The sequence below is a fragment of the Balaenoptera ricei genome, chromosome 20 (genome assembly GCF_028023285.1).
Source record: "Balaenoptera ricei isolate mBalRic1 chromosome 20, mBalRic1.hap2, whole genome shotgun sequence".
Lineage (NCBI taxonomy): Eukaryota > Metazoa > Chordata > Mammalia > Artiodactyla > Balaenopteridae > Balaenoptera > Balaenoptera ricei.
The window spans coordinates 11,844,056-11,870,744 of NC_082658.1; the positions used below are offsets into that span (position 1 = coordinate 11,844,056).

The window sequence follows — 26,689 nt, forward strand, 5'->3', positions numbered from 1 at the left end:
CTCCCAGCTCCACCCCTTCCCACTGTCTCCATCCCTGCGGTAGGAACCCCCTGACACTGACCGTTGGGGGAAGCCCCCACTTTCCTTTGGCAGCTGGGCTGGGCTGGGCACTACCTTGCAGAGGGGAGCCACAGGCACCTCTAGACAGGAGCTGAAGCAGCAGGACTGCGACCTGAAAGCCCCCCATCTTTCGGGCTGCCCACCTCAGTCCCCTTCGCAGGGCTCCAGTGGGACCCAGGCAGGAGCCGGCCCAGACCCTGTGGGGAGGGAGAGCTTACGGTCTAACTGATTCAGTGAAGGGGAAACAGCCACACACTTGGAGCGGGGACACACAAGCCCGGTGTCCTCTTCTTGCACTGAGCAAACCCTGAACCGGCAGAAGGGGCAAAGGGGGCAGGGAGAGGCCGTCCTAGCAGGCCTGTACCTGCCCTCTCACCTGGGGTGAGGACACAGCAGCCTGCAACACACCACAGGAACCTGTGGGCAGGGCATGCGAGGGCCCCTGGCCTCAGAGGCCAAGCAGTCTTGACAGCGGGGGCCGGGGGGGGGGCAGCTTCAGGGTGAGGGGCGGCTGTAGGGCATCCCTAGGGCCTAGCAGCAAACCCAAGTGTCCAGGACAAATCCTGCCCCCAGGGCAGCACGGGGCTGGTGTGCACAGATGCTCTAATGTCCAGCGCCAGAGAGGGGCCTCTCGTCCTGCCCTGCTCTTCCAGGGTGCTGCATGGGGCACCGAAGCACTTGGAAGCTGCTGCTGACCACTGCCAGGATGAAAGTCCCCACCACTCTCGGTCACCATCCTCGCTGCTGCCGGGAAGAGAACCGGCAGGGGCTCCAAGCAGGGGCTGCCTGGGGCTCAGGCCTCTTTACAGCTGCCCCCAGCACCTGCTGTAGGACCTGGCAAACATGTTTAGGGAGACACTGGGGACACAGGGACTCCTGAGAGCACCCTCCCCTCCAAGGACAGCCAGAGTCCCCTCCCCCAGGACTTTCACCTGGCCTCAATCCCTGGCTTAGGGGCCACTGAGCAGCTGGGGCTGCAGCAGGCCTGCCCGCCTATCTAGGTAGGAGCCAGACGACTATCCTTCCCACCCCATCACCAGGGACCGGGCCCAACAAAGCTCAGCATCAGCCCTCTTGAGTCCTCTTTTTACAGGTGGGGAAACTGAGACCCGAACAGGACTGGGCTGGCCAGGGTCACATACTCGCCTCCTGGTGACCTCCTTGCTTGTTCAGCCATCCATTAAGGGCACACTGTGTGACACAAACAGGCCAGCAGGTCCTTCCCTAGAGGCTGCAGCCTCAGGCCAAGGGCAGCAAGGGAGGGGCTGTGTCTGCCTGGGGGACAAGATAACTAGGGGCATCTTAGTGGAAGTGAGCTTTCAGGGAAGCCTACCAGAATTGGGTGGTGGCAACTGGACAGGTATGAGCCCACCTGGTCTGAGGCTGACAGGAGTGGAGCTTGGAGGGAGGGGTGAGCTCAGGCCCCTGAGTAGGGCCCCACCTAGGCACCTGAACCACCACCACCATCTCTGGACAAGCCATTAGATCTGAGATGGGGGGTGGTGGATGAGGCAGACCAGCAGGGGCTGGGAAGGTTCTGGCAGGAGAGGCTGCTGCAGGTCAGAGAGCAGGGTGGGGGGCACTCAGTGTCCAGCCTGGTGCCTTCGTAAGAGGGAGAAAAGAGTGGGGGGGCGGGGCGCGGGGAGTGGGCATCCAGCTTACATCCTGAGGGTGCTGAGCCAGCTTTGTCTGGGGCACTGCATCTCCTCAGGGCGGTGAGGAAACGTGCCAAGGTGGCCACAACAAACAGGCCTGGTGTGACCTGACCTCTCCGAGCCTCAGTTTCCCCGTCTGAAAACTGAGCTTGTCCAGAAAACGAGAAGTAACGAGCGCAGGGCCTCGCGCCCAGCAGGTACCCTTCCCGGCCGCCCTCACCACTGTCCTGACTCGGTATCCCCTCCCGCCAGCCCCACCGCAACCTCACCTCCCACGGACCCGGAGTCCGAGTCGGAGACGTGCGTGATGGAGAAGCGGGACGCAGGCGCTGGTGAGACAGTGAAGCGAGAGAAGGGGCTGGGCTTGGCGGGCTTGGGGGGCGCAGCAGGGACGCGCGGGACTGGCTCCTGGGCCGGCGTCAGCGGGAGGCCATCGTCCCACTCGAACCCTCCGCCTGCGAGGGGCCCGCCGTCAGTTGTGGACCGGATGGGGGAGACCCCGCCCACCAGCGAAGTCACAGGCCCCCGCCATGTTGCCCCGCCTCCATGAGGGCCCCCCCCCCCGCCCCGACCCCCGTTGCCCCACCCTCACCACCGCGTCACCCCGCCTCCAGCTCACCCTCTTCGGCCGCGGGGCTGTCGGGGGAGCAGTCAGCCCGCCGATGCCGGCCTGGGGTGCTGGGGGAGCCCGGGCTGCCCGCCGGGAACGTGGGGGACGACTCCTTGGCGCCGGGGAAGGGCTCCCCGAGCTCCCGGGTGGGGCTTTCCTGGAGGATCAGAACAGCACGAGTCTCCCGTGGCTTCCCGTCCCGCCGCAGACCCCCACTACCCACGCAGAGCCCACCCAGGGCAGCCGCCCACCTGGTCGAAGAGGTAGACGGTGACGTCGTCGAAGAAGGACACGGCTTTCTTCTTGCGCTCCAGGTCCTCGCAGAAGGCCTCAGACAGCAGGTTGGGCATCTTAAGCAGGCTGCGCAGGTTGCGCGCACTCTGGCTCTCCGCCACCACCACTGGCACAGGCGGCGCCTCCTCTTCGCTCTCCTCGCTCGGCTCCTGGATGCTGTAGCAGCGGAGCTCCTCGTCCGACTCGTCGCTGTCTTCGCTGTCCTCCTCTTCCTCCTCCGGCCGCGCCTCTGGCGCCGCGGGGACTGCCGGCAGGGCCAGGCAGAGTGGGGTTCTGGGGGCACCTGGGCCCCCTGTCCGTTCCTGCAGGCCCGACCCTGACAGCAGTGCCAGGGTCTCCTGGAGCTCGGGGCGGTGGCTTCCTGAGCTGGGCCGCACCGGAGTCAGCAGGAAAATCTTAGAGCGCCCGGGGCTGGGCATGGGTGGCACCTGGGCTGGGTCTTGGGGCCAGGGAGGCTCCAGCCTGGGGCCCCTGGGGCAGGCGGTTGGCTCTGGGGAAGAGTCCTCAGGCAGTGGCAGTGGCGGCACCTCCCTGGGGCCAGAGCCCTGTGCCTCCCCAAGCATCCCCAACTCAGGGGAGGGCTGTGCAGACGGCAGCCTGGGGCTCTTCGGGCTCTCCAGATCGGGCTCTGGCCCAGGGACTGGGACACCTCCTTGCGTCTCCTTGGGGCCCAAGGGGGGCTCTGGCTCCGTGTCCAGGTCTGAGAAGTAGGCAGAGTCGCGATAGGGATTCTTCTCGCTGAGGCCACCCAGGGAGGCGGAAAGACGAGTCTCTGGCCCGGGGCTCTCACCCTCTGAGGCCAACTCCTCAAAGGCCTCAGGCTCACAGGGCTCATGCGCCTCCTTGAGTACAAACTCAGGGGACTCGTAGTTCTCCGTGTCATAGCCGCTGTCCAGGGCTCGGGGCTGCCCGCCAGGGGTGCCAACAGCTAATGGGCTGAAGACCTCAGAGCCGCCATCACTGGCTGAGGATGGGATGTCCAGGGAGTCCAGGGAGTCGGGGGTCCCCACCTGCTTCTGTAGGGAGCGGAAGGCTGGTGTCACATCTGGTTTCTCAGCCTGTGGGCCATCGCTGGACAAGTCAGTGAAGACACCAGAAGTGGCCTCAGTCGTGTCCTCGTCTTCACTGCCTGGTGCCTCCAGCTCAGGGAAGCTGCTGCCACTGTCGCTGTCCAGGGCCTGGACTGGCTCGGTGGCAGGCTGTGGGCTGCCAGTGGGCATGGGTGAGGCAGGCAGGGTGGGCGGGGTGCTGGCCTCCTCGGCAGGAAGTAGGGCTCCCTCTTGGGATGGGGATGGGATGGAGGGAAGGGGCAGCTGGAGTCCAGCAGAGCCCTCGGCCTCCTCTGCAAGCCTGGGCTCTGCCTGGGGGCTGTCACCCCCACTTCTGGCTGCCTCTATCCAGGGGAATGTGACCAGGCACGGGGCAGGTGTCAGGCCCTCAGCAGGATACAGATGGGGGAGGCCAAGGCAGCGGCCCAGCTTCTTACCAGAGGAGGCCCCCTTTGGCCCAAGGAGAGGCTCTCTACGGTCCTCTGGGATCAGAGGATGGCCCAGCTCAGGGACGGTCTGTAGGGCCTGCTTCACACCAGGGCAGCAGTCCGTGTAGCCTGAGAGGCCCAGGACCCAGAATTCTGGCGCTCGGCTGCCGCTGTTGTTGTTGGCAGATACATTGGAGCTCCAGTGTCTGTGCTGGGCAGCCCTGGGCATCTCAGCCTCCCCCAGCTCTTCCCCACCTGGGGACGGTCGGGTCCCAGAGCTCCCGGAGGGGGATGTGCCCAGCGGGTCCTCAAAGAAGGGCGGGCAGAATGCCCCCACGCCCCAGTCAATATCCTCTCCTCTGGGCTCCGCCAGCATTGGGGTCTCCGGTGAGGGTGAGGGTGAGCGTGAGGTGCAAGGCAGGTCACGGGCATGGCTCCTGCATGGGTAGTAGTCGAAGTGGCCCCAGGGGCCATCAGCGGGCAGCGCGTGGCCCAGCAGTGGCTCCATGACCAGCGAGGCGGCCTCGCTGCCGTCAGAGTCATCGTCGTGGTCACTGCCGTCGGGGCGCAGGGTGGCGGCGAGGGTGCTGGGGGCACAGCCGGCGCAGTCGGGGTCGTGGCCTGCGGCAGGCGCGGGGTCTTCCAGGCGGATGAAGTACTCGCTGCCCACCGAGGGGCTGTGAGCGCTGAGCACCGGCACCACGCCTGGGGGAGCGCCGTCAGGGATGCAGAGCTCCTGCAGACGTGCGTCTCGGCCCGGACTCAGTGCGCCCTCAGGCGGCGGGAAGGCCTCGGAGCCGCGGCCGGCTTCCCACTTGTACTCGAAGTTGAGGCCACGGCTCGTCTCGGTCACCGTCAGCACGTCGTCACCATCCGTGTGGAAGCTGTCGCCAGCAAACTGCTCCAGCAGTGGGAAGGATGAGGTGGCCGCAAGCTCGCCCGTGCCCCCCAGTGCCAGGCCTGCCGCCCCCAGCCCGGGGCCCGCGCCGCCCCCGCCAGGCCGCAGTGAGCGCCAGCGCCGCTCAAACTCCTCCTCCGCCTCGGTGGCACCCTTGGCACACAGGTAGGACAGCAGCAGGTGCACCTCCTCGGCCGTCGGCCGCTGCTCAGGCTGCAGCCAGCAGAACTGCATCACCTCATACCTGCAGGAAGGGATGCCCTGGGGCTCAGTCCCTGCCCCGCCACGGGTGGTAGTGCCTGGCCAGGACCCCAGCCCCAGGGAGTGGGCCAGTCCGCCCTCAGCACGAGGGTTCTCACACTCAGAATCCCGAGAGCAGTTAGGGCATCTCCTAAAGTGGGCACGGTGGTGTGGGAGACAGCAGTGGACCGGGGCACTGTTCCCTTAGCTCATCCCTGCCAGGGCTGCAGGCAAATTTGTGTTTTGGATAAAGAGGCCATTCCACTGTAGGCACAGGGTGGGGCCCAGAGGTCACTGCTGGCCGGGGGGAGCCAGGGGGAGCTGGAGACCTAGGCGGTCAGGAGGAGCCACTTATGCTCTGGGGACTCAGAGCTCCCCCCTTTGTGTTGTCCTTCCTGCTGGGGACACCCCCAGCCCTGCCTGGCATCACAGGGTCCTCACCAGCGGTCAGAGAGGGTCAGCTGCAGCTGGGGCTTGGGCAGCTTGAGCTGCTGCTCCCGGACAGCATAGGCCAGCACCTGCCGGTCGGAGTGGTGGGGATAGGGCTGCGCTCCCAGCTCAAAGAGCTCCCAGATGGTCACGCCCAGGGACCTGTGGGGGTGACAGCCATCAGAGGGCGGGCATGGCTGGCCAACGCACGGCTACAAAGGGTCTCGAAGACTTGGGTGCCAAGGGCAGCTCCTGTCATCACACCAGCAGCCAGAAGACGGCGCCTTCCTTCAGTAAATGGGCAGTATGTGCCACCTGGCCGGGTCCGAGCCCACGCCCAGGGTGCTTGGACAAATAAACGCCAGACTGGCCTCCCACAAACCCAGTCAATTTGTTCATTCGTTCATTCCCTTGCCGGGCTGAAGCCCAGACACTGCCAGGTGCAGGAGCTGCCCTGTAGAAGCTCCCGGTCCTGCCAGGCACCTGCGGAGGCCAGAGGGAGGGAGGGGTGAGTCTAGGGACACCCCAGCCAGCATAGGTGGGCCAGGCAGCCAGTGCACGCGGGGCTGGGAGAAGGCAGCTGGGATCTTTCCAGTGGGCAGCAGCTTCACCCAGCTCCCGGGGACCCCAGGCTGTCCCACGAAACTGGGGGCATGAGGGACAGCAGATTTGGCGACAGAGATGTCACAGCGGCCCTGGCCAAAGCCGTCTAGGGGACCCCAGTCAGTGTGGGCAGGTGGGCAGGCAGGGGAGGGTCAGCCAGAGGGAGAGGCGAGCGGGGGAATGGAGTGTCCGTGATGGGGGTACAGTTAATGGCTCAGGGGAGACCCCTGGAGAGCTCAGGAAGGGGGACTGCGCCCTGGATCCAGGCCCTGAGGGTTTATCAGGAGCAGAGGGAGGCCAGACAGGCCTGGGAAGCTGGGAGGAAGCACGAGGGGGAAGCAGAGGCTGGTCAAGGCCAGGGGCAGGGGACCACCACAGCCAAGCCTCTAGAGGCTGTAGTCCTGGGTCCAAGCACCCACTCTGTGCCCAGCCCCAAGCCTCCAGGCTGCAGTCACAGGAGACCCCCAGCCCCACTGTCCCCTCTCAATGGGAACAGGTGCTACCATGAGGCCCCACGTCTCATCAACTTGCCCGAGTGCTCTGACCCTGATGTCTTAGGGCGTCGGCCCAGTGGGCCCTGGGAGGGGCAGGGCTTCCTCCACAAGCCCTATGGGCCCTGCCGCTCTGCCAGCCCAACTGCTGTGGGCCGTGGCACCGGGCAGCGACAGGTGGCTCCAGAACCCCCACGACCTCACCTGGGGGCGTATTTGGCCACCTCCTACAGAGCGACAGGGCTACACAAACAAACACGTCCTCACACATGTGGCCTTGCTTGGCGCGGCCAGCCTGCATCCCCTCCAACACCAGGGAGCCGGCAGGCGGGTGGGACTCAGCCCCCCAGCGCCCCGCGTCCTCACTGGACACTCACTCACCACACGTTGCTGGCCTTGGTCTGGTCCACCACCAGCAGATTGCAGTGCACCTCGTCCACCAGCTCAGGCGCGATCCAGCGCAGTGGCACCCACAGCTGGTCAGCCGTCACAAAGTAGTCCTCCTGTCAGCACGCGGGACAGTGTCACCCCGCGGGCAAGTGCGGCCGGCCCTGCCCTGGCCCGAGCCGGCCCACTCACCCTGTATTTGCCGTGAGACAGGCCATAGTCGCCGATCTTCACCGTCAGGTCGGCTGTGAGCAGGCAGTTCCTCAGGGCCAGGTCACTGAGGGTGGGAGGGTGGGGTCAGCCGGCAGTGCCGGGCTGGGGCATCCAGGGCACTGAGGGGACTGGGCCGCTTGTCGCCGAGGGCATCCTGGGCTCGGTTCGGTCGGTGGGTGGGTGGAAAGGGGCATCTCAGAGGCTGCCTGCCCTGCCCCTCGCCCAGCACTGGACATTTTGAGGGTCTGAGTGGATGGGGCCACACACGTTAGAAGGCAGACAAGGAAAACGAGGCCCAGGGCCAGCTAGAAGGTGCCCAGAGCCAGTTAGAAGGTGCCCAAGGGCCCTCCTTGGACGAGGCCTGCCTCACCGGAACCCCATCCCCTGACCCCAGTCCACTCCCCTGCTTCTCCTGGGACACCAGTCTGCTGACCTGTCCCTCGGGGGCGAGCCAGCCCAGAGACACCGCAGTCTCCTCCCGCCCACCACACTGCCACCCTCAGCTCCCTGAAGGCAGGCATCAGTGGGGAAACTGAGTGCCCCAGGGTCCTGCCCCTGCCCTGTGCACACAGGGCCCCTGGCAGGGTGGGGGTGTGGAGTGCCCACCCAGCAGTGCCGCTCACCCCCGCCTTTGCCTCCCACCCACGGTCGGCCCTGGCTGCCGGCTCCTCCCCTGCCTGCCTTGTGGCCCCATGGGTGTCTGGGGCCCAAGGCACCGGGGCAGACGCGGGGTCAGCACACATCGGCCAAAATGCTGCTGTGCTGGGGGCCACAGATGGGCGCTTGGGGCTGGGTGGGCTCGGCGGGCAGGTCGGGAGGCTGGCAGCTGCCCTCTTCAACAAAATCACTGATGCTGGAGTTGCATGTCATCACTCAGCACCAGGATATTGTTGGGGAGGACGGCCTGTGTGCTGTCCGGGGCTGGTGGGGCCACGTCCATCGCCACTTCTTCTGGCATGTCCCCCTACGCTGGGCCCTGGCCCGTCTTTCCGACTTCAGGGGCCAGGGCGGGAAGCAGGACAGAGCCACCCCTCCCTATGGGCCTGAGAGAGACAGAGGAGAGTAGGGGCCGCCATAGGGCCACCAGGCAGCGCTGACCACTCTGGGGACAGAGGATGGGCCTCAGGCCCTACCGCATGCCCAGCCAGGCCAGCTGGACAGTGGACGTCGCCTCGCTTAACCCTCCTGCAGAAGCAGGTGTTCAACTCCCATCTGCCTGGTGTTTCTTATTTGACAAAATCCCTTTGTACAGTGGTCCCTAGAGGCTGAACAAAGACTAACCCGGTTAATTGAGGATCCACCTCACGCGGCCCCCGGAGCAAGTGTGGAGGCCCTGCAGGGAGCTCGTGGGCCGCCCGCGCCCTCACCTGTGCACATAGTTGTTGCGATGCAGGTGCAGAACGCCACAGGCCACCTCACAGGCCATGCGCTGCAGGGTCAGAGGGTCGGGCGCCATGGACTCTGCCACCCGACAGCTCCGCAGGTAGCCCTTGAGGTCCCCCTGCCGAGAAGAGCAGCACCGTCACCTGCTGGTGGGGAGTGGGTGCCCGTGCAAGCCCACCGCCAGGCCCCTCCCTCCTCAGCAGGGCCCGTTGGGGGACCAGGCATCCTGCTGACGGCGCAGGGCTGCCGCTGCCCAGAGGAGCCCGTGTCCGCCCCCCAGGGGCCAGCTCTCAGTAGGATGACCCCGCAGGCAGCGGACACTTTCCCCACACTGACAGCCCCAGCCCCAGGCAGCCTTGCGGGCCAGCAGGGTCACATCCCGCATACAGACCACTGGGGCCCAGACGCTCGCCACCTCTCAGCTGGTGGGCGGCAGACAGGCCACAGAAGCAGTGACGCTGAGCCTGGGCGGAACCCAGAGCCGGTGGCCAGAGCGTCCTCTGGCAACTCCTTGACCTGCTGATGACCTGCTGACGCCGCTCAGCTCCGGGCAGGGCCCAGGCATCCTGGGGAAGCCCTGGGAGGCTACGCCAGGAGTCCAGAAACTAGATGGTCCAGGGGGGCCCACGTCTGTGGAGGCCGCCTCCCTGTCAGCAAGCGGCTCAGATGTGCGTGTGTGTGGCGGGGGACCCGAGACCAAAGTACGAGCGAGGCCGTGGACCAGACGCAAGGGCCGTGAGCCTCCCGAGCGGGCCGGGGTGCCTCTCAGGAAAACCGCCGTGACTCGGAGCAGCACAGGCAGATGGGGAAGCCCCCCCTCCCCCAGGGTACAGTGGAATCCCAACCCGGACAGCCGCCGTCTCTGAGGGGGGAGACCACCTCCTTCCTCCCCCGGGCCGCCTCTGGGAGGTAGTGGTGCAGAGCCACCTGGACCCCACTTTGGGGGGGATGTGAGGCCCAGAGGGTGGGGGTGAGGGGTCCCCGGCTCAGCAGGAAGGCCAGGCCCACCTTCCAGAAGTGCAGGGCAGGGGCTGGAGGACCAGGGAGCAGGCGACTCACCATCGGGCAGAACTCCATCACCAACAGGTAGGGCGTCACCTCGGCGCACTGGGCCAGGCACTGGAGCAGGTTGCTGTGCTGCAGGGCCCTGCGGGAGCCAAGAGGCTGCCCCCCTGACTCGCACTCAGGGCAGGGCAGGAGCGGGGCAGCACAGAGCTTGCCTTTGTCTACAGGGCCCGCATCCCCACCCTCCCGGCCAGTGGCCCACCCCCTCCGGCTGAGCCTGTCCCCAGGTGCCACCCACCTGTAGGGCTGCGCCTCCTCCAGGAACTGCATCTGCTCCTGCACGCTGGCGCTCGCCTTCAGCTCCTTCACCACCACCTGGGTGCTGCTGATGCCCGAGTTCACCTCCCCGAGGAATACCTGCAGTGCAGGCGTCAGCAGGTGGGCGGACTCCACCGTCCCCAAGCTCCGCCCCCAACCTTGCTCTTCCAGCCAAAGCAGTCTGTTTCTGTGCCTCAGTGTACTCATCTGCAAAATGGGTTCTGGACCGCTCCTGGGAGAGCGCGCCCTCCTGGCTGTAATACTCCGTCTTTTGTGTCTGCCTCCCCTAAGGTCCCCAGCTGTTCTCAGAGGTCTGGGGGTCTGCAGTGAGGAAGATGGACTCAACTCATTGTCCCACCCAGGCTGGTGGTCAGGGAGAAGCCAGGACCAAGATGCTGCTCCCCATCCCTGCCCAATCAGAGGCACCTGCCAGCAGGATACCAGGATCTGCAGAGAAGAGGCTGCCGGACCCTGAGGTCCCCAGGGAGGGGCCCAGTAGAGTGCGCCTTGAGAGGGGACCCCAGGGCTGGGGAGGTTTCTAGGAGAAGCAGGTCTCCAACCCACCCTCTCCACCTGCCAGGCAAAAGAGCGGACCACGCTGCCAGTCCCTCCCCCATCCCCACCGACCCCCGGGACGGCAACTCACCTTCCCAAACCAGCCGTGGCCAATCTCCTCCAGGTACAGGAGGCTGTGCCGGCCCAGATCTGTGGACTTGAGCAGCTGCACTGTAACAGGGCAGGGGGCTCAGAGATGCCAGCTCAGCCTCCATCATCGCCCCCATCTTCTCTCGCCTGGTCCCCAGAGGGGCTGCCTGCATGGCCTGTTCCGGGGAGCCACCCAGAGCCCCCTGCTCCCTCCTGATGGGGGCTGCCATCAGGAGCAGGGCACCTGCTGCCCAGGGGAGCTGTGGACCTGCAAGCCGCATCCATGCATCTTTCTGAGTGGGTCTGGGAAGGCCGTGCCCCAAGCTACAGGGACAAGCCAGGCTGGAAACAGCAGGGCCTGGAGCCGAGACCAGCGCACAGGCAATGCTGGGCAGGCAATGTGGCTGGGGCGGAGGCCATGGGGAGGAGGGCAGTGGAGTGGCCCGTCCCCTCACCCCTGCCGCAGGATGGCATTCCAGCGCCAGGCACGCCAAAGGCTCCTTTGTTGGGGGCTGCTTGGCACAGCCCTGTACGGAACACACTGGGCCCATTCTCCTGCAGGCTGGGCTGGGTGAGGTCAGCAGGCAGGAAGGGTCAGTGAGGGCCCCAGAGGAAGGGCCAGAGCTGCTGAGCCCACCCACACCCCACCTGTGCCCCAAGGGATTCCCCGAATTCTGCTCCCACGCCAACTGCCCAGAGGGCCCAGGGGACAGGCTGAGCCTGGCAGCCAGTAGACTCCAAGGTGAGGGGCTGCTCCCAGGGACTGGAGACCCTAGGGAATGTTGACCTTGATGCTGAGCAGAATTGGGGGTAAGGGGTCCCACTGGGGCCCTGAGTCCCGGGGCTCCTCCCCCTGAGGTCCAGCCTGCTGCCCCCCACCTCCAGCCTGGGGTCTCCCCAAGCAGGCTCAGCAGTCTGGACAGTGGGGCAGTGATGGAGGTGAGCATGCTGACTGCCAGCCAACAGGAAAGTTCTCCTGGCAGCTGCAGGAGGCATGGCAGGCCGGGTCCAGGGGTTCTGGGGTCCGCACCCAAGGGGCAGCACCTACAGAGCCAGGCTGGGGAGCCTGAAGGCTGGGCCATCTTCCCCCACAGTTTAGAGGGGTAGTACTTGCTGCCCAGGTTTTTAATCCTTGACCTCCAGGTGGTCTGCCCTCCCAGCATCACCCAAATCTCTCCCCCTCCCCAGAAGCAGGGTACCCTATAAAGAACAGAACAGAGCTAAAAAAAGGAAAAAAGCATGCAATCACTGCCCCCTCCTGGGTCCCCGTCCCCCTCATCCCCAGGGACAGTCCCTTAAGCGGTGGAAGACACTGAGTCTCAAAGATTCCTTGGGGTCCCAAGCACACACACTGCCAGGGGCAGGTGACAGGCCCAGGCCAGGGGTACAGTGTCCCCTGGGGGGGCCCCTTGCTCCGCAACGGCTCCTAGCGTCCAGCACCGTCAGCACAGGCTCAGAGGCTCCCATGGTCACCCAGGAAAGTTGGGGGGCCTCCTATAGCAGAGACCCCACCTTCAAGATTTTATGGGGTGTTCCTTCGGGCCACTCGACAGAGGAGCCCCGGCACCTGAAATTCCTGCCTAACTGGTGAGGTCTCCTCCAGGAGACACCTGCAGGGGGGTGGGGAGTGACAGTCATGGGGCCGGGGGGCTGGGCCCAGCCCAGTGCCTTGGAGGCCCCCAGCCCATGATGAGGGCTGGGCTTCGGGATGGGCATTATCGTGGTCAGGACCAGCAGGGTCCGGAACACAAGCAGGTGGGCCAGGCCTACTCATCACAGGCCCTGGTGCCAACAGAGCCCCCCCTGGGCCTGACACCCTACTCAGTGCGCCTGGAGGAGCTGGGGGTGGGCACAGGCCTGACCTAGGAGCTGCCAGGGAGGGGGCCTGGGGCCAGGGACCCCCCCACCAGCCTCCAGACACAACTGGGGGGTTCTTGCAGTACTGAATCAGGCAGATGTGGGTTCAAAGCCCAGCTTGGCCACTGACCTTTAACCTCTGGAGTGTGGGCCCTGCATCTGCCATGTGGGTTGCCAGCCTGGTGGGGGGACCACGGGATGGGGCAAGTGGGAGACATGGCAAGGAAGCCACAGGAAGAGGCCCCGCCTGCACCTGTACCTGCAACCTGCATGCACTGGGGGGACCCAGGCCCCTCCTTCCCCCACCCCAGGGTCCTGAGCAAAAGGCTCCACCCACAGAAGGAGCCCCAAAGAGCCCCTCCCCCCCAGCGGGTGGGCTCTGCTCCTGGGCACCACAGAGCCCATGTACGGGGTCCAGCATCCCAGGGGCCGCAGAGAAGCCCCTCCTCCCAGCACATGGGTGCCCACCCCAGGACCAGAGGGAGCAACCCCCGCCCCCTTTGCACAGTAGCCCCAGCTGGCCCAAGCCTGCTCATAGCGCCCCAGGTCCCAGCAAAAGGGGGCACACACCAGCCCCTTGCCTCCCCTCCCCGGGAGCACTGACCCCCGAGCCACACCCTACGCCCACCACCTGGGCCCACCTGGGGGCTCACTCACCTGAACGCCCGGGCTGCTTGGCCATAGGCAGGGAGACCTCGGTGAGTGGCAGGACGTACACGTCGGGCCCGTTCTGAGCTGCTGCCGCCGGGGAGCCCTGTGCCGAGAAGTCGGCCGCGTACTCTTCCCCCTCAGCATTCTCAAACTCCTGGGCCAAACGGGTGACACACGCGGTGAGCTCCAGGGCTCCCCAGAAGGGGGAGGGACAGGGGACAGGGGGCAGGGCAGGGAGAGAACAAGGGGTACAGGCCAGCTCTGAAAGGCCCCTTTCTTCCCGGGGCCCCGCTCCCACCAGCAGCCCTGCCAGCTGCCCCCTCCACCCACCTCCTCGCTCCTCAGGGCAGAGAACAGACCCCACTCCTAGACTGCCCCCTCCGCAGGGGCACCAGCTGCCCCAGGAGGGCGGGGTTTGGTTTATGTTGGTTGGGGAGTGGGGATTCACCTCCCACGGGCAGAGCCTCAAGGGTGGGGGCCATGAGCCCCAGGGCAACCACGCCTCACCCAGCCTCAGCCCACCCACATCCACGTCTACCAGGCTCAGGCCAGGGTGGGCAGCACCGGGCCCACACTGGCGGGGGGCGGGGTGCGGCTGGAGGCCAGCTGCCCCTGCCCATCCAGAGTCAGCCCTCCACTCCTCTCAGCCACCCCACCTCCCAGTAGCCTTCGCCCTGGGCGGGGGTACCCCATGGTCAGTCGCTTCAGGGTCGTGGCTGGGGAATCCAGGACAGGGGCTCCATCATCCCACCCACCCTGACCCAGTGAACAGGCAACTAAGTGCCCCTGCTCCTCCCGGACAAGGAGCATTCCTGAGAGCCCACCCCCCAGCTTCACCCCCAGGCAGGTGGTAGCTGGCAGCACCACCTACCGCGGCCATCTGCCTGCAGGGCCCCTGGACCTCGACCCAGGAGGGTGGGCGTCCGTCCGCTCCCCAGGCTCCTTAAGAGCCTGGCCCTGGGCACCGGGCTGGGCCCCACCTGGCCCGGCTATTTTGAACTTCAGCTGCCCCTTCGTCTGTCTGAGGAAGCCACCTCACATTCCTGAGCCACGGCCAAGTCTCTCAGGAGCCCTGGGCCACAAGCAGAACCACAGTACTAGCGCCGTGGGCCTGCCTGACCAGGACAGACCGCTGCCAGGTGGGGAAACAGAGGCCGAGGGTCGAGGGACTTGCAAGCAGTTGCAGCGGGGCCGCCCCTGTGGCCAGGCGGCTGGACTGGGAGCCACGAGGCCTAGGTTCCCTGCCCGGCGCTGTGACCCGAGGCCCCTCCTTTCTCCGGGCCTCGATGTCCTCGGCTGCAACAGGGAGGCTGAGAGCCCTCTGGGGTGTCCCTGCGGGCCGGTCCCAGCCTGTGCCCAGCGATGACAGAGCCACTGGGGACAAGGCCTGCAGGGACTCCCCCTCTCCAGGGCCCGGGAGACTACCCTTGGGCCCCGGGGCTGTCAGAACCAACCCCCTCACCCTGTAATCCCAGCTGCGGCTCTGCAGAGGCACAGACGCCCACCCACCCACCCACCTCGGGGTCTGGCCCTGGCCCCAGCCTGTTACCTGACGGTGCCACCTGGAGGCCCACCGGATGGAGCCAGCAGAGCGGGTGATCAGATAGGACAATGTGAGCATCGCTGCCCAGCCCCTTCTCCCAGCACAGCTCCAGGTGGGAGAGCCCAGCACTGGCCCCCCAGAGCCCAGGCGGGAGCCCGCTATGCAGGCAGGCCCTCCCACTGAGGCGCACTGGTGGTGGAATGTTCCGGGCACCATGTTCCCAGGAGGTGAGGAGGGCACGGGTAGGAGGGGGCCGAACTGGCCCTTGTTTGGGGCCTTGTTCTCACAGCATCCTGAGAAGGGGCTGACATACAATAGCCTCAAGGCCCAGCCCAGGCGCCCCCCTTCCCCCTCCCCCCTCCCTTCCCCTCCCCTTTCCTTCCCCCTTCCCATCCCCCTTCCCTTCCCTTCCCCCCTTCCCATCCCCCTTCCCTTCCCTTCCCTTCCCCCCTTCCCATCCCCCTTCCCTTCCCCCCTTCCCCCCTTCCCATCCCCCTTCCCTTCCCTTCCCCCTCCCGCTTGCTTCTCTGGCCCCAGGATCCTCCAGGAAAATGCCAGCATCGCCTGGCCCAGCCCACTGTGTGCCTGCAGGCCAGGGAGACAGGGCTAGGCATGAGGATACCCAGGCAGGGGCTTGGATGCGGACCCGAGGCTCCCAGGGCCATGGCCCTGCTGCCCAGGCCTTGAGCTCCAACAGCTCCCGCCTCAGAGGGCTCTGGATGGCCCTGCCATGAAATGTGGCAAAGACACCTTTGTAAAAGGCAAGTGCCGGGCAGATGCCAGCTCCCCCGGCCCCCTCTGTGATGAGACATACCAGGGGGAGGGGGAGGGCACTGTTTCTCTAAAATGGGGGTGACCCCAGCTGCAATGTGGGTCACTTAGTATGGAGACGACTGGGGTGGCGGGGTGCTGTGCTGGGCCACAGGACAGCCCCTCCCCTCCTGACCTCGCCAGGCCTGGGAATCTGACCTCCAGCCAAGGGCGGGGCAGCCAAGTGGGAGGGAGAATGACCACAGGCGGTGCTATGTGCTAAGTCGGCAGAACTCAGCCCACAGGGTGGTAGGGGGGGCTCTGGTTGGGCCCCTCAGTTCCCAGCTTTTTCTCCTGGTCCTCCATGCTCAGAGCTGCAGCTAAAGGTAGGGAGCAGCCATGGGCGCTTCTAGGATTAGGGAACAGCGCCCCAGGGGATGCCCCTCGGCCACCATCCTTAGGAGGGGCACCTCAGCCCTGGAATCCAGCCCAGGATGACCCCGGGAGATTAGCCCTGCCAGGGCGGCCAGAGAGAAGGCGGGCCCAGCGTCTAGCTGATGCTCCATGAACAGTAATGATTACTCCTGCTGTCCTACCGCGCTGATTCCTATGTGGCACACAATCCTTTCCTCGTGGGGCAGAAGACACCCAAAGTAAGGTGACCCCAGCCAGAGAGGTGCTTTTGATGCCGGGAAGCGTGTCTGGGCAGCTTTGGTTTCCCTTTGCTGATTCGAACAAGCAAGGATTCAAGGACCCCCGGGCATAGAGACCCCTCCCACAGCGGCTCAGGAGCCCCCGTGGCCCCCTTGAGGCCCATCCTCACCGTCCCGGGGTGCACCGCACACAGAGGCCTGACCCTGAGCTGGGACATGACAGCGTGAGGCCATGCCCCCCACAGGGGGACCCAAAATGGGGGAGGCAGTGGGAGGGGTCCCTCACAGCCCCTAGGCCTCTCCCATCGGCCGCCCCCAGAGGAGGGGCTGTGGGGTCCCGGCCTCTATGGTCCCCAGAGGGCCCTAGGAGGGAAGGAAGCCCAGTGCCGAGTGGACACCAGAGGGCCAGCCCTCAGGATCTCGTCCACAGCCTCCCCCGACCCCCAGCCCTCACCTTGAACCCGATGCCACCCTTCTTACAGCACAGGCAGGCCAGCATGAAGGCGATGACGGTGAAGAGCCCGGAGAAGGACACGGCCACCACAGACAGGGAGGACGACCAGGAGAGCTCGCTGAGCGGGGCGCCGTCTGCCGAGGGAGAGAGCAGTTACACGGCAGCTCTGCGATCCGGCCCCCATCTGCACCCAGTCCCCCAGGCACACTCCGGGGCCAGCCGGATCCCCACGCCGGGCTCCGAGGCCCCCCGATTCATTGCGGTCTGAGCCTCAGCACCCTTACCGTTGCTCCAAGACCCCACACTTGGAGGCACAGCCGCCGGGCCCAGGGCAGGTGGACACACGGGGTGGTCACGGTGGCCCAAGCCTGCAGTCCATGGCTGGCGCCTGGGTGCCACACTGGCCTTGCCAAGGGACAAGGGGCTGGCAGAGCTGGCGAGGCCTGCTCAGCTCCCACTTCTGGGGGTTCGTGGACATCCCTCATGAGCTCAGGGTCTTGGGGCTATGGGGACCCTCTCCCACGTCTCTCTCAGACTGGCCAGCCCACTCACCCCTCTGGAGCGGGCCCCGGGGGCTGTCGTCGTTGCCATAGCAATGGGATGGCACTGGTAAAGGCTGTGAGACCCGGGATGGGGGGTGCTGGGAGGCGGACCAGGGCCCCACTAAGTGGGAGAGACTGAGGACCTGGCTGCTGGCCACTGGCCACATGCCAGGCTCCAGGCAGCTGGGGGTCAGGGCCGGGACCCGTCCAACCTCTGAGGACAGGGATGTCACCGTCCCCAAGAAGGTCAGGCAGCAGAGTTCCTCCATGCAGCCTGGTGTTTCCAAGTCACCCTCTTACTGAAAGCCCACCAAGGGACCCCCGGTGCTGTTTCTGTCCTGAGGACAGCGGGGTGCCCCCTCCTGCGGCACCTGGTCCATGTGAGCCCCTCATGGCTCACCCTCACCAGATAGGGAAACTGTGGTGCCCAGGACAGCACAACGTGGCCCTCCAACACACAAGCACGGCCCCCAAATCAGGGCTCCAAGCTGCCCCCACTCCCCCGCTGAGCCAGGGCTTTGGGGAAGCTCGGCCCATCTGGTGCCCTCAGGACAGTGTGGTGGAGCCAGCCAGGGTCCCCTAAACGCTGGGCTGGCAGTTCCACCCCTGGCCTGCCCTCCTGTCCCACAATACCGGCTCCAGTGCACGCCCCTTTCCCAAGGACTTTCTGCCCGTCCTCCCTTCGGCCCCTGGAGGTTTCCTGCCTGTCCCCAGCTCCTCTGCCCACTGAGCATCCCAGCACCCCAGCTCCCAACGGCTGATTCCTCAGGACCCCATCATCCCACCCAGCACACCTGCCATCACTGGTCCCTCAGGTCACAGCAGGTCTCAGCAGTGCCTCACCGGGTCCTAACTGGCACTGAGGTGGCTGCCATGCCTGTCTCCTCTGGACAGGAGGAAACGCAGGCTCAGCGAGCGTGAGGAGCCTGCCCAACGTGGCACAGCTGACCTCTGACTGACGTGCTTCTGCTCCCGGGCATTCTGCGCCCACATGGGAAGCCAGAGCTGCCGGCTAATGGGGTATCTAGGAAGACTTCCTGGAGGCAGTGTGAGCCCCAGAGGCTGGAACAATGGCAAGTGCGGCCTGGACTCCTACTCAAGTCTCCGAGCTCATTCCAGATACCTACACACAGGGAAGAGAGGCAAGGCTGAGGGCCCAGGAGGGCAGGGTCACCATGGCAGGGGAAACCAGCTCAGCCTGCCCTTGGAAGAGACCTTGGAACTTTGGCTGTATCCCCCAGTCCCGTGGGGTTGCGAGCAGATACTTTCACAGGGGCCTCCACAGGCCAGGTTTCGGGTGTGTGTGTGGCGGATGGGGGGGCACCCACTGGGTAAGCATTACCCCCCCCCCCACTGGGCTCTCCCACCCAAATAGCATGTACTTGCAGGGTGCTGAGCAGCCCTGGCTGCCGCACCCCCAGGAAGCCATGAAAGCCCCCAAGGATGTGCTGTTGCCATGGCAACTCATGGGCATTCAGCAGGCTCCCCTCCCACCACCTCTGCCTGCACGCGCACTCCTGCATCTCCCTCTCCTGGATGGTCCCAGAGCCTGGAAGAAGGCAGCAGGCACCAGGCCCATCACCCACCTGCCCCTCTGGGCTGCACAGGCTGCTGTCGGGCAGGACAACCCCAGGTGGCCCAGCCTCAGCCTCCGCCCTCAGCCTCCTTGATGCTAGTCCTGGGGTGCGGCCCTCCTGTGGGTCCCCTCCCAACCCCCTGGCAGGCCCTGGTCACAGAACTGGGCTGAGGGTGGGTGGTCATTCAGCATGATGTGCTTGACTCAGCAGCAGAGGAAGGTGGCGGGCGGGGCCCTGAGTGGGCCTCCCCCACCATCCAATGCCCACGTCCCTGAAGGTGGATCTGTGGGGATGGGGAGAAGACCAAACAGATGGGCAGAGCCAGAAGTGGCTCTGAGAGGCTGTGGACTTGAATTTTCTAATCTACAAGACATGTCAGTTTCTGGAGCCCCACCAATGCTGGAACAGTTGAAACCCTGCCCCGCTCCCCGAGACTACAGCAGGTGACAGAATGTCACCCTCAGAACCACTCTGCAGATGAGGACACTGAGGTCTGTGTCAGAAGCTAGGAGACTGCTCTCGGTCCCCAGGGAGCCCATGCCCTGCCCTCCGTGGTCAGAGGATGATCCTGGTGGGAGAAGGAGGGTTCCAACAGCCCCTCGGTGTCAGATGGACCTGTCCCCTCCAGTGTCACCCCCAGATCCCAAGGCCGCACAGGGGCCGCTCACCCCCTGCCCACACATAGGCATCACTCACTCAAGTCCTGCACCCTGGCCACCCCCAGGAGGGAGCCACCAACGCCCTCAGCACCTCCAGCTCTGGCTCCCGGAGCCCTTCTCTGGGCCCGCAGGCCGGCGCCTACAGCCTGGGCCCTGCTGGCCGTGAACTCCTGAAACAGACCAGTGTCTGGCAGAGACACCTGTTGTATCAACACAGAATGAACGAACACACACACGGGGGCACACACACTATGCGTGGCCACACACATACCCTCTCTTCCAGTCCCCCCGACAAGCCTGCTCATGAGGTATCATTGTGTCCACTTTAGAGGTAAGAAAATTGAGGCTCGAGGAAGTTATGGATGCACCCAAACACTGACAGGCTGGTGCCTGGGGGCCTGGGTAGACCCACTCCTGACTCCTGGCTCCCGGCTCCCTGCTCCCCCACCACCCACCAAAGATGCCTACGGGGAAGGTCCCGCTTGTGCCCTTGGGATCGGCGCCCACTAACAGTCTGGGAGGCCCATATGGGGTCCCATTCACGCCCCACCTCTTCCCAGAGGGCAAGAGGGGTCAGCACCTCGTTTCATTCTTGTGACAACCTCAGTGAGAGGTGTGACAGCCCAAGGATGCTCTCTGTGTCAAGGGCTAGAGGAACACCCAGGGCCTGGAAACACCAATAAGCCTGTGTTGACTGACGGAGGAAAGAGAATGGCGCCAGAACCACAAAGGGTGCGGAGGGCCCATCAGGTTTGACGCTGGGGCAGTGGGGCCACGAGGAGGGGGCAGAGCAGCCTCAGGTGGGGATTTGGTTCCGCAAAGCAAATAAGCAACATACTGGAGCCAGTGCAGGACGGGGAGCAAGAAGAGCCGGAGGTGCCCGCAGCGGGTGGCGGTGTCCGCACGACCCCATGGCATGAACACCTGGCACACCTATAGCGCACAGACAGGCACTGACCTGTGTGTCTGTGCTCGTGCACCTGCACACATGTCCTTCCATGCTCTGTCCACCGAGGGGGCCTGGCAGCGGTGACCCCGAAACCATCCCCCCAGTGCCAGGCCACTCACACACCAGAACGACACCACGAGTGCCCAGGAAGACAAAAGTTGCAAATGGCTTTGTTGTTTGTTTCAGAAATGAAAAACCCATTCAAACAAACCTCAGGCCATTCAACTCTGCAGCAGAGAGCACCCAGCCACAGCTTTGCTCCCAAACTCCGAGCCCTTCACCTCGCTGGGGCCACTCACCCTAGCGTGACTGTCAGCCCCATGCGAGCCCAGCACGGGGAGCATGGGAAGACCCACTTCCAACCGGAACCCAAGCCCAGACGCCTGCCACTCTACCCTTGGCCTGGGGGACAACTACACGGCCCGCGGGAGGGCAGGCCAGCTGGGTCCTGGCTCTCACAGAGCCCACTTGAGTTGTGACCACAGCAACACAGGGGCAGCTTGGCAGTGACACATAGGTCGGTGGGAGGGGGGGGGTCCTCACCGCCCACCAAGTGGCACTCTCTGGCCGTTTTATGTCCAAGGGTTCAGCGGGGAGAGCCTTCCTGAAGACACTGGGCAGGTGAGAAAGGATCAGAACACCAGCCCCTGGACATGGCCATGAAGCCCAGCACACACATCACCATGCCAGCCCCCTTCTGTAACCATGAGGGGCTCCAGGACTGAAGCCAAGGTCTGGGGGCTGCAGGGCTGGGTACCAGGCACCAGGCCCCTGGATGTGGGGAACAAACGCCCTGCTTGTGGGGCTGGTGGCTGGCTCAGAGGGGTGCATGCCACCCGGGGGTCCAAGCTTGGGGCTACTGCACTTGGGACCCACCAGCATCCTGGCACATGGCCTCAGCTAACACCCTGTGACAGGAGGGTCCCCTGAGGCACTGCCCTGCTGGCTGGCCGTGCCTGGCCTGGGCCCCACTCGGGGGACCCTAGGCCTCCACGGGTGTTTCTGTCCACCCAATGCCTCCGGGACCCATTTCTGCAGCACTGTCACCAGAGGTTCCATCCCTGCCCCCAGACCCTGCCCCCAAACAGAAGGGAAGGCCAGACCCTCATGACACCCACAGCTACTGCCCAGCCCCACAGAGCACAGTGGCCACGCATGGACAGGCACCGCCTCAGAGGGCCCTGGCGGGGGCAGCAGCTCCCAGGTCAGCTCATAGTCAAGGGCTGCAGGCTGGGCTGCCCAGTGCAGCTCCAGGAAGGGAGGGTGCCGGGGCCAGAGGTGAGGGGAGCTGCTAAGCAGAGGAAGACCACCCCCCTGCCAAGAAGCCTCCCTTGTACTCTGGGGCACTCGACCACTGTGGGACCTGGCCCTGTGGTCCTCCCCACAGGAGATGGGCACCTGGCGTGCCTGTATACACTCAGTGGGCAAGTGCTGGCACCGGTCTCTGTGACCATGTGCCCACCATCAGGGGGCTCCTGGTCGTGGTGGGAAGAAGCTACCTGCTCACCCTCCCCAGGCTGGGCTGGGGCAGCTCCAGGCCAGGCTGGGAGGGGGCTCAGGGCCTCGCTGGGCTGGAAGCTCCACCACTCACCAGCTGTGGGACCCTGAGCCTCAGCTTCCCCATCTGGAAATGGGGCCACCCCACACCGAGTGTGCAATAGAGGAACACCAGCCCAAGATGTCAGCTAGGCCTGGCACACACCACAGACCCCCTACCACAAGACCCCACCCCCCGCCCTTTCCCACTTCAGTTCAGCCCCGGGGAAGGGGTGAAGGGTGAGCTAAAAGGTGCTCCAGGCCTCCTGCTGGCTGAGCGGAGGGCGAGGAGAGGAGGAACAGGGGCAGAGGCTGGTCTCGCAGCGAGGCCACAGGCTGGCCGCTCACCACCTGCTCCTTCCTGCCCAGAGGGCCCGCCAAGATTATAAAAATAACCCGCAGACCCAGGTGAAGTTCAGACCACCGGGAGTCACCTGGGAGTGGCCAAGCGTGGCCCTGCAGCCCGAGCCCTTGGATGTACCCCATTCAGTGAGCCCCCCGCCCCTGCACTTGCTCACCTCCAGGCAGGAAACGTAGCCCCCGCAGGCACCCAGATCCCAGAGCCCCTTCAGGCCCCACTTCGCCAATCTCGGTCCAGCTGGGATGGGGGAGGGCTGGCTCACCACACACGGCAGGGCAGGCAGGACTGCTGAGTGCTGGAAGTTCTCTCTTAGGGTCCATTTCATCGTCCAGGTCCGCCCTGGGGCCACGCAGGCCTCCTCCCGGCGTGTCCAAGCTTCGGGGGCATCAAGGCGGGGGCAGGGCACTCATGGGGTGTGGCCTCCATGGGGTGGGGTGAGGCTCCCACTGCTTCAGCTCACACCCGCCTCCTTCTGAACTCTGGGCCCCGCCTTCCAGGGTCTCCGGGGTCTGTTCAGTCCCCATGTGTCCCGTGTGCCCCACAGGGGGTGAGCTCCTCAGTCCCTGGAGCCTCGTCTCCGACCCCCAGCAGCCTGCGTCCCCGGAGCCGCTCTGCAAGCTTCCTCCATCCGAGCCGCCCTGGGCAGGGGCGGGTGGCCTCAATATGAGCTGCCTTAAGCAGGGGCAGGTGTCCCCCATCAAAGCCTCCTTAAGCAGGGGCAGGTGTCCCCCATCAAAGCCTCCTTAAGCAGGGGCAGGTGGCCAGAGTGGTCCTTCACGGGGAGGGGGATGGGTAGCGTCTCAGCCACGGGCTAGGTTCCTGCCAAGTGACCGTGGGCCTCGGCACACAGCTCTCCACCGTTGTAGGGCTCACTCCCCAAGGCCCTTTCCGCCTTGGGGGGCACCCACAGCCAGGGTCACCTGGCAGGCACATAGCCTGCCTGTCTTCACCCAAACAAAGGGCTGGGGTGAGGAAGCTACAGACAGGAGCCTGGGGCACCCAGCCAGGACCCCTCCCTGCCCGCCCCAGTGCCCCATGCCCGCTCTGTGGGCAGAACTGGGGCCAGGAAGCCAGGACACTGGGAACAGGGTGGTGACATCACAAGGAGAAGCAGTGCCTGTGGGTGGCTGAGAGTACACAGGGCAAACCCTGGGCCCAAACCCCTCAAGGGGCCACCGCAGCCTACGGGGCTGGAAGAGGCAGGGGCTGGGCCGGGGATTCTGGAAGGAAACCTCACGGGGTGGGGTGGGGGGGTCCCTCGGGGGGGCTCCCTGAGAGCAGCGGCCAGCCCGCCCCTCCGCCCCCCCATCAGCAGGCGTCACGTTTCTGGCGTAAGAGGAGCTCTTTCTTGTTGTGATTAAGGCTCTACTTTAATCAGATGAATTCACATGGGAAGGGACTGAGAGTCCAGCTCCCTTATGTGAAAACGCAGGTTGTAAAAGCCGACATGTTCATACAATACAAACGCCTGTTAACCATCACAACAAAGGTGGTATGTGCGGCGCCGAGAGGCACCTGTCCCATCTTCCCGCCCGAAGTTCAGTGACACCCAGGGGTATGCACACCCCAGGGCAGCAAATGCTCAGCAGCTCACCTCTGACACCCACCAGCCCCTACAGCACCCCAAAACCCACGCAGCATCCGAGCCGGAGCAGCAGGTAGACCAGAACCACCCCATGTTCCTGGCCGCTCCTCTGTCTGAGGTCCCGCCTCTGCGGCGCCCTCCTGTGGGGATGACTGATGGTGGACCCTGTTTCGTTAGATACTTCTTAAAATAATAATTCTATCTACTGCAGAAGCAACAGAGAAAACAAGACAGAGACGACCAGCTCCCCCCCCCAGACCCAGCAGGTCTACGGCCTCCATCGGCCCAATTCTGCTGCTTGAACGGGACCCTGACCTCCTCGCCAGCCCGGTGGCCTGAGCACTGCTCACCAGCTGTGAGCAGCCATTCCAAGGAGGCACAGCGTTCTGTAAAACTGCATGGCCACGTTTAGGAATAGTAACTCACGCTTACTGGGCACCTGCTGTGTCCCGAGGGTCTCCCGTGGATGCTTTCCCTGCCAGGAGGGGCCACTTTCCAGTTCACGATGAGCAAACAGAGCCCACCCCCAGCCTCACGGGACAGATCTCACCCCTACCACCCGGCTTCCCGCCTGGAACCACCCTTCTCTGGCCCCACCCCACCTCCACTCAGCCAGGCACGCGTGGGGGTCTGACTGCAGGCCATTTCAGGGTGACAGCCCCCCACAGAGCTGCAGCCAGGCACCATCTCCCGAGGCAGGGACACCGGGTCCACCAATGGGTCCCCACCCCTCCTTTCCCTCCCCCCTTCCTCCCCCTTCTCCATTCCTGCTTTTCCTGCTTCCTTTTCAAGTTCAGCACATTCTTTGAGGATTCCCCACTCCCACACCTTCTCTGCTGTCCCCCAGATCACCTCAGGGACCTGCAACTGGGGTAGGGAACCCAAGGAAGACAGGTGGGCCAGAAGACCCTCCTTCCAGACCCCACAGAGCTAGAGTCCCATGTCCCCAAGCCCTCCTTGCCTCCTGGACATCCCACAGTCCCCCATAAAACCTGCCAGGTGCTGGCTCTGGGACACTGCCCCCACCCTATCCCCCGAGTACACGACTGTAACACCCGCCACGTGACAGGTCCTATCCAGTTCTCCAGGACCAGCTCGATCCTGCTGGGAGGGCGAGTAAGCAGGGGGCAGGAGTGGGGTCCAGCGTCAGGGTCTGGGCACGAGCCACACCACCCATGGCCCTCAGTGGATGGACATGGAAGGGGAGGGGGGGAGGGATGCTGGTTTAAGCTGGGGTGGAGGCTGCAGGGCCAGGACCTGGGTGTCCCTTGGGGACAGATCCCCCATGGCCCACCCTGGAGGTCTCAGGGCCCTTCACAAGGGGCTCCTGTTTTGGGGGGCCTGGCCCTGCAGGTGACACGGGAGGGGTGACATGGATCCTGTGCTCTCCCCAAAGGGGGTGGACATCGGTACCCAGCAGATCCCTCTGGTGAACCACCCTCGGTGCTGGTGCTCTCTGGTCCTGGCCTCAGTCAGTCTCCAGGGAGGGCTCCGAGGGGCTGGAGGGGCTGGCGGGAGGAGGGGGATGGACCATTTGTCGGGGGAGCTGTGAGGAGGGGAGGGAGCAGTTCTGGACAGAACCAGGTGCCAGGCTGGGCTTCTTGTAAAAGGAATGACTTGTTCTGCCAATGAATGGGGGTGAGGTCAGGTGAGTGGTGTCCATGAGGGGGCTGTCACACGACTTGGGTCACCCAACTCCCTCACCCCCTCCCAGGCACCCATCAACAAGACCCATGGCCTTGTAGCGGATGAAGCTCTAAACAAGAGAAACTAGAAAAAGTGCAGAGAGAGGGATCTTGCCTAACTCTTAACATATCCAAAAGCTACAATCATCAAAACCATATGGTTCTGGGGCTTCCCTGGTGGCGCAGTGGTTGAGAATCTGCCTGCCAGTGCAGGGGACACGGGTTCGAGCCCTGGTCCGGGAGGATCCCACATGCCGCGGAGCAACTAGGCCCGTGAGCCACAATTACTGAGCCTGCGCGTGTGGAGCCTGTGCTCCGCAACAAGAGAGGCCATGATAGTGAGAGGCCCGCGCACAGTGATGAAGAGTGGCCCCCGCTTGCCGCAACTAGAGAAAGCCTTCGCACAGAAACGTAGACCCAACACAGCCAAAAATAAATAAATAAATAAATAAATAAATAAATAAATAAATAAATAAATAAATAAAATTAAAAAAAAAAAAATATATGGTTCTGCAGCAGAGATGGGCCAACAGGTGAGGAGTGAAATCACAGTCCAGAGCCAGGTCCGGCCTCAGCAGAAGACCCCACACAGAATGCCCGGCCCCGTGTGGTCTTGCCTCAGACCACACAGCAGAATACCTTCAGATTGACATCAGTGAGTCAAATTATAGCATCTGAGAAGAAAATAGATAAATATCAGGCTTCTCAATGGAGAGGGATTTTTAAGCTAAAAGCAACGGAAGGAATCATGAAAGATCAATGGGTTTGGCCACATAAAAACGTATGTTCTATAAAAGCCCCAAATTAAAAGGAAACAACAAACCTGGACGAATGATGACAGAAAATTTATCAAGGACTGATGTGACTACTTTTGGGGGCACACAATCAGCAAAAACTAAAAAAATACATTAAGACCCCAAAACAGAAACAAGCAAACAACACACAGCCCACAATCAAGGAAATACAATTTGACTAACCCACAGGAAAATGTGCAGCCTCGTCCATAATAAAAGAAATGAAATGTCACACCTGATGTCAGCTTCTCGGCCACGTGAATTCTTAGAAGCTGGTGTCTGGCCGAAGCCCACACACCAGGACCAGCTGCCCAGGCGCTCTGGTGGGTGTAAGTCGGAGCAGCCTCTGGAAAGCGATTTGGAGATGTGCTTGCAGGGCCTGGGA

The 26,689-nt window shown here is 64.2% G+C and overlaps 1 protein-coding gene across 6 annotated transcripts in view; it reads right to left on the reverse strand.

Annotated features, from left to right (window-relative positions):
- The window catches only part of AATK (apoptosis associated tyrosine kinase), a 39,451-nt gene continuing 12,762 nt past the window's right edge, over nucleotides 1–26,689 (reverse strand). For 2 of the 6 annotated variants that reach the window (XM_059908327.1, XM_059908330.1), the window contains exons 2-13: nucleotides 16,617–16,750; nucleotides 13,223–13,370; nucleotides 10,710–10,789; nucleotides 10,044–10,162; nucleotides 9,800–9,887; nucleotides 8,725–8,858; nucleotides 7,337–7,421; nucleotides 7,139–7,260; nucleotides 5,676–5,825; nucleotides 2,577–5,238; nucleotides 2,335–2,482; nucleotides 1–2,170 (exon numbers count right to left, since the gene is read on the reverse strand). In XM_059908327.1, coding sequence (XP_059764310.1) covers nucleotides 1,932–2,170; nucleotides 2,335–2,482; nucleotides 2,577–5,238; nucleotides 5,676–5,825; nucleotides 7,139–7,260; nucleotides 7,337–7,421; nucleotides 8,725–8,858; nucleotides 9,800–9,887; nucleotides 10,044–10,162; nucleotides 10,710–10,789; nucleotides 13,223–13,370; nucleotides 16,617–16,750 — 4,109 coding nt within the window. In that variant the 3' untranslated portion in view covers nucleotides 1–1,931. Of the gene's footprint in view, nucleotides 2,171–2,334; nucleotides 2,483–2,576; nucleotides 5,239–5,675; nucleotides 5,826–7,138; nucleotides 7,261–7,336; nucleotides 7,422–8,724; nucleotides 8,859–9,799; nucleotides 9,888–10,043; nucleotides 10,163–10,709; nucleotides 10,790–12,695; nucleotides 12,745–13,222; nucleotides 13,371–16,616; nucleotides 16,751–26,689 lie in introns of those variants that run through there. The other 4 variants (XM_059908326.1, XM_059908328.1, XM_059908325.1 and 1 more) reach the window with 4 other exon arrangements.